General features: G+C 26.2%; 2 protein-coding genes across 2 annotated transcripts in view; one reads left to right on the top strand and one right to left on the bottom strand.

The window, feature by feature from the left end:
- LOC105617877 (circadian clock-controlled protein-like) overlaps positions 1–3,680 on the top strand; it is a 10,312-nt gene extending 6,632 nt beyond the window's left edge. Inside the window, exons 2-5 of the mRNA XM_012199420.1 lie at positions 1,241–1,330; positions 1,831–2,097; positions 2,526–2,684; positions 3,164–3,680. Coding sequence (XP_012054810.1) covers positions 1,241–1,330; positions 1,831–2,097; positions 2,526–2,684; positions 3,164–3,312 — 665 coding nt within the window. The 3' untranslated portion in view covers positions 3,313–3,680. The remainder of the gene's footprint in view (positions 1–1,240; positions 1,331–1,830; positions 2,098–2,525; positions 2,685–3,163) is intronic.
- A 678-nt stretch (positions 3,681–4,358) lies between these two features.
- LOC105617765 (circadian clock-controlled protein-like) lies at positions 4,359–7,140 on the bottom strand. The gene is made up of 5 exons (XM_012199319.1): positions 7,068–7,140; positions 5,809–5,942; positions 5,060–5,232; positions 4,620–4,828; positions 4,359–4,510 (listed from the first exon to the last, which is right to left on the bottom strand). The coding sequence occupies exons 1-5, from the start codon at positions 7,138–7,140 to the stop codon at positions 4,359–4,361; spliced, it is 741 nt and encodes a 246-aa protein (XP_012054709.1).
- Positions 7,141–10,233: the final 3,093 nt, after the last annotated feature.

The raw sequence follows: 10,233 nt of genomic DNA on the forward strand, positions 1-10,233 counted from the left end.
TATAAATAAAATATATAATTAAATTATCATTGCATTTATTAATACATTTTAATTATGATTCAAACTCTACTTTTGTTTTCTCCATACAGAACTAATAACTGGTTTCAAGAAATTAAAATGACAAACAAAATTATATATTATTATTAATTATACATTATATAAAATAAATAAAATTAGAGTGTGAGTGAATAAGAAAATATTTTAACAAAATATTTTTTTAATGAATTAACTGTATATACTGTAAATATTTTTTTAATGAATTAACTGTAAGAGTGTATAATGGAATCCAAAGAAAAAGCTATATATAAATATAAGTTACATCGCGATGTAGAATTTAATAAATTCGATGTAAGGTTTAATAAATCTTGATATATTATTTTTTAAATAAATTATTTATTATTTTTAACGTTTTTCTTTTTTTTGTTCTGATTTTTTTAATTTTGAAAATTTTTTTTAATTTACAACTATTAATTTTATTCTAAATAATAATCAATCAATCTGCAATGCGATAATGACAACTTTTTAACTATTACATTTTGAGAAAAAAAAAATGATTTTCTACATAAATTTTTCTTTTTTTTACTGATTTCTATACTTTCGAAAATTGTTTATTATAATATTCTGTAATATTGTGGATACAAACTTGAATATAATATATCTACAATTAAATGACTATCAGTTTTGAATATAATTTGTATGCTGAAACTTACGTGCGGTTGAACAGATAATAATTGCACAATTTTAACGTATACTGTTATCGTTTTTCACACGTTTCAATCATTATAATTATGATAATTTCATTAGCAATGTTTCTGTTTTTTGATGAATTACATGTTTTGCAAAAATTTATATGCAATTGATTAATATATTTTATGGTTGATTTTATTGGAGAAAGGAAAGAAGTTTCGTTAGTATTAACCACAATAAGTTCGAAACTTGTATAGAATTATTTGCGCAAGAACTTATTACAGTGACTTACGTAAATATATTTCAATTAAATATTTTCTAGAATTAAATTTGTAATATTAAAATAATTAGCATCAAAAGTAATAAACAGAAATAAACAATATTTGAGTAATGTTAATTAAAAGACTGAAATTAAAAAAATTATAAACTAATAACAAATTAAAATTGTTTGAAATGAAAAAATTTTACTATTTTTATTGCAACTTAGTGCAATAATAACTTAAATAATTAATTTGCTGTTATTATTAATATATATTTTTGTATATTTTTTAAGCAGCTATACAAACCTGTAAGCGTGATGCAGATGACTATTCGTCTTGCTTAAGACTTGCGATACAAGAAGCATGGCCGAACTTTGTCCCAGGTATTAAAAATAAAGTACTGGTAATATTTCTCTTTGATTTATTCGAAATTGTTAAGTTTTTATTATATTTATTGTTATACAAATATGATATATATATATATATATAAACATATTATCAGATTTAATTATTGCTTAATAATTAAAACGTCAATATATAATACATATTAAAATACATATTTATATTATGTGATTATACTTTCCTTTTAATTAATTCTTGATAATTTATTCAGTATGCCATCTCAGTATATATACAACTGATATCATTTTTAATTATTAAAATAAAAAATTACAATTAATTACGTAAATTATAATTTATTCTATATTTGTTGTTATAAATAAAATATGTAATTAAATTATCATTGCATTTATTAATACATTTTAATTGACTCAAATTCTACTTTTGCTTTCTCCATACAGAACTAATAACTAACAACAGATTTGTTATTATAATTTATATTAATATATTATATCCTTGCACAAGTTTTAATTTTTTCCGGAAGGTATCCCAAAACTCGATCTGCCAGTTTTGGATCCGTACTTTACCGATCACGAAAGAACTATATACGAAACTAACGACATGCGCGCGGACATAACAGTCACAAATGTTAACACCTATGGACTTGCGAAGGCTCAATTCTTGGCCGTGAGACCACAGCATTCCGATAATTACTTTAAATTAGAGTTTGATGTCGATTTGCCAAAAATACTCATCGAGGGAAATTATAAGGCGGATGGATCCTTAGGAACGTTCCAAATTGGTGGCGAAGGTATGCAAATTAATTACTTTTAATATTGACACTATTTTAAATATGTATATACAAAGTATCATAAAATTTATTTTAAAAATATTGAAAATACAAAAAAAATATTATATGCATTTACTTTAAATATTGAAAGTAGCACAAACGCTCATTATTATTTAATTTTCCATTTTTATATTTCTTTATCATTTAATAATAGATTCAATAATAGAATTTTATGAATCATAGTAGAGTTAAATTGTTTATTTTATTTTTAAAAGCATGTATATCTTCTGATTTTGGCTATATATATATAATATATTTATCTATAATATGTTTTTCAAATTTATTAATTTATATTTTATAAACAATGAATTAAGATATTTTTGTTAATTATTCTACGTAAAAGATGTATAATATAATAATAATATATAATTTAATTTCTATTGCGGCAGGATTCTTTAACATTAGCATGGAAGACATTAAATGCACTTGGATAATGGAAGGATCCGTCGCTAACGATAGATGGACGCTCGAACATTTCCATTTAAATCCGGAAGTTGGAAAGATGCAGGTCTGGTTCAGTGATATGTTCAATGGTAACGAGGAACTCAGTAAGTAAACTATTTCTTCGACATATTCTTTACTTCAAATTATAGTACATATTGATTTTATACACGTTTCCTAAACACTTGTAGAACATTAGATACCTCTAAAAAACGTCTGTAAAACGTATATGATCCAATATGTGTTCCCTGAGTAGCTGAGAACGGATTTACGTTTACCTAGTTTTCACATTTCCATGAATAGAAATCGATTTTTATTGATAAATTACGAGTTATATCAAAAAGGAGACACTAAAAGCAAAATATTATTTTTTCTTATTGCTATAATTGCCTGTTTATCATTATCCCTAATTGTCTTGTTATATCACTTTGCCATTTGTTGATAATTGCTCGATGGGAAACTCTGATGCCGTAATCCGTTACATAACGATTACGAATTCAATTAATTTGCTTTTTTATACGTCGATATAATTCATGGTGTAATCGTCATACCCGTCATATAAGTCATTACGTATTTTCATTTTCAGACAATGCCGCTATGAAATTCGTAAACGAATATTGGCCGACCTTGTATCGTTCGATGCTACCATTCCTCGCGAAGAACTGGGACGAACATCTTACTGAGATCAGCAACCGCATATTCTCGAAAATATCTTTCTCGAAGACGTTCCCTTGAAGCCCTTGAAGATGTTTCTTCTTGCTAAGATATGTACATAGTGTAGTATGTATAATCGAAGTAGCGCTGAATTGAAGTCTTAAATATTTCACGGACTGCTCAAAACCGGCGCAGAGGACACAAAATTCCTCTATCTGTGAACATCCCGAAGTGATAAGTTCGATTCTTTTCATCGTCCGTACTTTTGATAATGTTATTTAGATTTGCACGGCGTCGACATGTGTGGGAATAATGCGTTTATAATAATAATTATGTAACGTATAAACATAGATTATTCTTAGCATTGTTATTATTGTGTTATTGCTATTTTCACTAGCGATTGTTTTTGTAAAGCACAGATATAATAAATATCAAGAATAATATGAAGAGTATCAAACATATAAATTTAATAACTTTTCCGATAATTATCAATTCTTTTGAAAGTTTTTTACAAATTATTATTAGTTTACTGTGTTCAATCAATTTATTATGCAAAACATAATAGTTAATAATTTAAATGTAAAATTATATATAATGAATATAAACAAATTAAAATAATTCATTTTTATCATATATATTTATATGATAAAAGGTACATTTGTTTTACTCTATCAATATTTACCATTTAATTCCATTGTGCGCTAAAATTATAACCATTTAAAACTTAATATGATAACGATTTATATACTCTGTTTTACTATAAGCAACAATCACATTATCAACATATTTATTATCAACATATATTTTTTTCTAGGTCAATATCAACAAAAATTATTTATCTTTGAATATATTTATCTTTGAATGTAATTGTATATTTTCTTTAAATTATTTGTTCAATCTCTGATTAAAGAATCACACAAATAATATTTTGTTTTCACAAATAAATGAACGAAGCAACTTAATGCGCGTTTACGTATTGTTTTCCTCTTTTTTTAATTAAAAAAATATTTGATAAGATGTCTTTTTTACGCTATAACGCATTATTTAGTATTCGTGCATATTTAAAATTATCATTAATTTTTCAATAACAAGAAGCTAATAGTAATTAATATAATGTAAGTAGTATCCTAAGGTATAAGAAACGATTCCACTGGTACATGTCGCAACAGCTGGTTAACAATACCAGCAAAGAGTGCCGATAACTTCTTTTTTAATTGCGGTTCCATTAATTTCAACACTTCTTGTCCATTTTCTCGAAGGAAAAGATTGATTGCCTCGGCTAAAAATTGAAAAGTCATTTAATAATAAAAATGAATTGTTCGTAAAAGTTAACGATTTTAACTTATAATCATTTTTATATTATTAGATGTGTTATGTGATTTGCTTACTAAGTATTCGATTGTTGTTAAAAATCTTGCTGACTCGCATTTGCAAATTTTTCACTCCGAGCGCAACGTCGAGATTATCAACATTTAAATACGTCTTGTTTTCTCGCAACTTTGTAGAGATTGTCCCTCTGACTAGTACTTTAGCATCTCCGAAACGCGCATGGAATGTACCGTTTCCACTTGCAGGCAAAATTATTAATACACCAGAACTATAAAAATTAAATTTAAAATATTAAAATATTTGATGAAATAGAAATTCTATCGTTTAAATGTAAAAAAATACAATTATTAAATTATATATCTTTTACAATTTATTATATCGAACTACAATTTTTACAACTTATAAAATGAAATGGAATATTACATAGTTTTATAAATAAATATAAATTTTTTTATATATACGAGATCACATTAAAAAAGTACGTAGATATAGAATTTACCTGGAATAATGCGCATCTAATATAAGGGCCGGCATTCGAACAATGGCTTGGAAAGGTGAACCCAGCTTGATATCTTCCACAGTGTAGTTACTCGCTCCCCTTATAAAAAGTTCTCGAAGTTGAATTTTATAACCATTCGTACCACCTGTCAGAGAGAGAGTCAGTTCGTCCATCTATTGAAATAGACGGAATATGTAAAATATATATGTAAATGAACATGTAAAATAGTAAATATAAAATGGCATAAATAATGAATCTTCCATTATATTATTATACATCAATACATACAGTATATTAAATTTTTAACATAATTTTTAACATATTAAATTTTGAGTTTCAGTATATTAGACTTTAAACATGTAAAATTGGCGGATGCTTGTCAAAATATAAAAGCAACATGTTATAACACTTCTCACAATTTTTATTAATTATCACAATTATTAATTTTTTTTTAGTGTAACAAATTTTAAAACTTCTGAAATAAAACAAGTATGTATACATTTATTAATTTAATGTATACATTTATTATTAATAGAAACAAATAAATAAAAAGTGATTAAGAGATGAAAATGCACAAATACACATACGTAAGTATAGTTATTTTTCTTCTGTTACATTATAAGCATGAGACATTTTTTATTTGAAATGCTTCTTCTTAAAAAAAATCTATTGATATAAATCATAATTAAGTACAACTGACTTTAATATTGTTTATAATATATAACCAATTTAGGACACATTAAACTTACACGGAACGGTTCTACCGAGGGTAACTCAATTTCAGAGATTCCGACTTTCAGATAAGATCGCAGATGATGTAGAGCGTCGATCAGACAAATTATCAGCTTTGGATCGCTTTTGGAACATTGTTTCACATATTCGGCTAGGAGTAGAATGTTATTATACATATATTGAATATATATTACTTTAAGGTATATTGTCATTTCAGTTATGCATATTGTATTGTTCCGAAAGTGTGATAATTATATTTTTTAATTTTTTAATTTTTTAATTTTATTTCTTTTTTATGTTCTTAATATAGCAAGAGAAATTTGATGTTCTAGGTCGTATAAGTAAAAGCGTCAATGAGTAAAAAGCGTGTTAATCTCTAGTCGTGTTAAAAGTGAAAGTTCTATCTCATGACGAAAATGCCTTCAAGAATAAGTAGATTGGTACAGCTGCAAGAGATTACATATGTTAAGAGTTCTTTTTCTGACATTTTTTTTCTAATGCTTTGCAAAATCATGTTAGGAAATGATGTTAGGAAATGATTAGTACGATGTATAATAAATACATTGCATAATTAGATCAACACATATACAGGTACACATAAACATTCAACAAATATCCATTAAAAACAATATATTCTATCTATTTGAATCTGTATCTTTTTCGGGGTGCTGTATTCTATTCTTTATAACGTAAATATTTGACAATAGATAGAATTTTAAATAGATTAATTTTTAACAGATTACAGATTTATTGAATTTAAATAAAATGACAGAAGTTTTATGTCTATGCTTTACGTCTGAAAACATTGAAATATTTGATTACAACATAATATTTCTGCGGAAATGGAGATCCGACCTTTGCGAGTGCGAGTACTGTTGCATGTTACATAGAAAATTACACGTAACTTGAGTTAGAAAATCTTTATTATTATCATTACAAAAAAGTATTTTAGTATATAAAACAATTTATGCTTTAGTATATAAAACTATTAATGCTCTTAAAATTTTTTTTAATCATAAATTGTCCTATTTTTCGAGTTTTTTTATAGATATGTTACGTCTATTTCGAAAAAAGTCTGATTATGTCAAGTAAAAATGGCATAATCGAATTTTTTAGCAATAATTAATTGCAAATTATTGTATGCCTTTATTATAATTAAACTATTAATTGTCTTGTTTATTCCAATACAAATATAATTATAACTGTATGAATATTCAGCGATGAAGATATTAAAGATGCTAACGTTAAATTTACGGAAAATGTTTTGATTACTCACGGCTTGTATCGGAGGAGAGAGTTGCAGTACAGCCGACGACGAGGAGAAGGATGGCCCATAATTTCTTATTCATAATTTTTTAAGACAGTCGTGACAACGAAGACGAAAGTTTCACGAAAGATTATTGGGACTTGTTTGTATTCACCGTTGCAACTTCAATCTTTTGTTGATGTTAGACACTTAGATCTTATTGCAATCAAAAATCACTAACTACGATGAATTCGACTGTGGACTCGAATCGCGCGATAAACGGCACCGTTAGAATAAGACTGACTATGCAAGAGAGGGCATTGACAGACAGCAGATCGTAGCTGCACTCGCAAATACTTTCACTGCTGTAACATGTATGCATCTGCGCCTTCTTCGTCATCTGCAGACGAGTCCTGCAGGCCTATTCTGTAACTCTCAACGCAAATTTCGTTATCATTATAATGCTGCTACGCAGCTCTTTCGTCATGGTAAAAAAGCTGCGCAACGATGTTATAATGACAATGAAATTTACGTTAAAAGTTACAGAATAGGTCTGCTGCTCAGATTATAGAGACAGCTGGACGAAAGTGCCTTACCTAAAATGTATGTTGTCTATGTAGAAGATATGTCTTCTGCGTATAGATCATCGTACGTTATAATGAGAAATTTCCAATTTGATCATGACGAAAGTAAAGTAAATATTGTATCAAATCGATGTTAATAAATTAAGATAGATTTTTTAAATGAACATAGCGGTCGATCGCTCTTATCAAAGAAGGCAAGATTTTTCGCGACATAAAAAAAATGATTACTTTTCTCTTACATTGTAATTTTTCGAATGAATATTTTATTTTTATAAGTAAATATATATTTTTATAAGTAAATATTTAGATAATGGTTGGGTTTTTGATATAAAACAGTAAAACTGCAAAGATAAATCGTGAAGTAAGACGATCGTCTTATATTCAATGTAAACATTAACGCAACGCTATAAGAACGTACTTTGTATGATGTAACGTCATTTGCATTCGACTACAATTAAGCTGTTGCATTATGCAATGAAATTTCGATAGATTGAACATGCATTTCATGATTTATGATCAATTATAGACATTCAGAATTAGTATACCAATATTCTTTAATTAGACAGTACACATTGAAAAATTTTAATTTTTTATAATTCTTATCGAAAAAGCTTCTTAGCATTAAAACACACGATGCTAAGATAAATTTTAAAGATGACATTCCAAAGAGGTTAAATTAAAAAAAAAATTTTTTTATTTTTTCATTTTTATTAATTTTTTCTGTTTGCCAGATTATCAAAAATTAATTCAAAAGTTAATTAATATAATAAAATTTTTAAGATTTAAAAAAAATCGAAATTCATTTATTAATATTAATATTAATGTATAGCCAGTTACTAAAAGAACAATACTTTTTAATTCGATTGTTTTCGGAACGCGCAAAAATTCTGACAGAGCAGACTACCTCTCTGAACATCTATAATCAGCGATTATGATGGGTTATAATAATTCAAAGTGATGCAGAATCATCTTGTACACAATGAAAAAAATGTATTTGTGCACAGCGGAAAATTCTTAAGATGCTCTTCGGATATTATAAAATATATCGTGATAAGTAATAATAAAGTAAACGCTAAATTTGTTTTATAAATTTATTTATATTTCAAAAATAACATGTTTATTATTATTAAAAATTCAAAATTTAAAAATAATAATATAACATAATATTATTATTTAACTCAATAATAATACACAAATTTTACACACAATAATAATATACAAATAATAATATACAAATTCGTTTTCGCAATAAATTCAACGATCGATCGCTTCTCCGTCGGAACGGAGCTCAATTCTAGCCAGCCTGTGATATCAAGGCAAATGGAAAACTTTACTTACGCAATCCTTCGCCTACGCATCTGCCGCCGATATCACGAGCTATCAGAAGCAATTTTCCTGCACTTCTAACGGAACAGGAGAATTGACTGAGTTCCATCTAAATTACGTATTAATATTATAATTTATTTTTTGGTATTGTATTTACTGACTTACTTTACTATACTTTATATTTTATAGTTATATTTTATAGTTATAGTTATATTTTATAGTTATTTTATAATTTATTTGAAGTAAACCGGAACGTTCTAAGAAGTTTGTAGTGAAAGTCTTTGAAAGTCTTTATTTTTATATTATATTTAATATATATTATATTTAATATATTTTGCGAATTTTTAAGATTATTATATAAATTGCGCAATGTAATACTCTCATTGTCCGTAAATTATTTGATAGCTTTTGAATCTCGAAAGCCCAATTAGTATAATCTTTTTACTTTATATTTTAATTATGTATTTTTAATTTACAGTAATATTTTAAGTAAGTTACATATTTTTATCTGCAACGTCGATGAGTAAGAGCAATGGACCTCGTAATTCTTTACTGTCATTGCGTTGGCATAGGATATTAGGATTCTAAGTAAGTAATTAATATAAAAAATAATATTATAAATAAAGTAATAAAATAATAAAAATAAAGATAATAAAACAATTATTAAATAATAATAATTGATATAAATAACTTTAATATTTTCAGAGTATCAAAGATGAGTGTTGTTTAAATGCCGACAGGAAGCGAATATAGTGACGGCGAAATGATAATTATATGAAAAAGGGCAATTACCATCCAAAAGCATTTCACATGGCTTTCCTTGTCCATTTTCTACATTCATTCAAAGTTCTTTCTTGCATTCATTACAAGAATTCTTTTCATTCATTACAAGAATTGTTCGTGTTGAAATCATTTATTCTCATATCAACCATAGAAGTTCACATATAATATTGTATAAAATATTTCAGTATATTGCAAAAACACAAATGAATAATTGTAAATAATAAACAATAAATACTATTAACACATTAACTATTAATTATTGATAAATAAACAATAAGCAATACAAACGCTGCTGAAATATTCTGTATTGTTTGGAATAATTAGTATCGTGTAACACTTCCATGTGTCTCTATTATTACATTTAATCTTTGAAGCATTGATGCAGCCAAATTTTGAAATAACGCAGACCTTACGCGGAAACTCTCCCATAAATTGATGATGCCAATGCCTCGCGATTATATCGAAATTAAGAGTTCTATTTCTAAACAATAATACTCCAAAGA

This window comes from Atta cephalotes, assembly GCF_000143395.1.
Source record: "Atta cephalotes unplaced genomic scaffold scaffold00014, whole genome shotgun sequence".
NCBI classification, from domain to species: domain Eukaryota; kingdom Metazoa; phylum Arthropoda; class Insecta; order Hymenoptera; family Formicidae; genus Atta; species Atta cephalotes.

Excerpts from the sequence above, each read along its gene's own strand:
- LOC105617765 (XM_012199319.1), bottom strand. The coding sequence starts at position 7,140 with ATGAATAAGAAATTATGGGCCATCCTTCTCCTCGTCGTCGGCTGTACT. Across the intron at positions 5,943-7,067 it reads TCTCTCCTCCGATACAAGCC|CCGAATATGTGAAACAATGT; the intron begins GTGAGTAATCAA and ends TTCTACTCCTAG. Across the intron at positions 5,233-5,808 it reads CCTCGGTAGAACCGTTCCGT|ATGGACGAACTGACTCTCTC; the intron begins GTAAGTTTAATG and ends CTATTTCAATAG.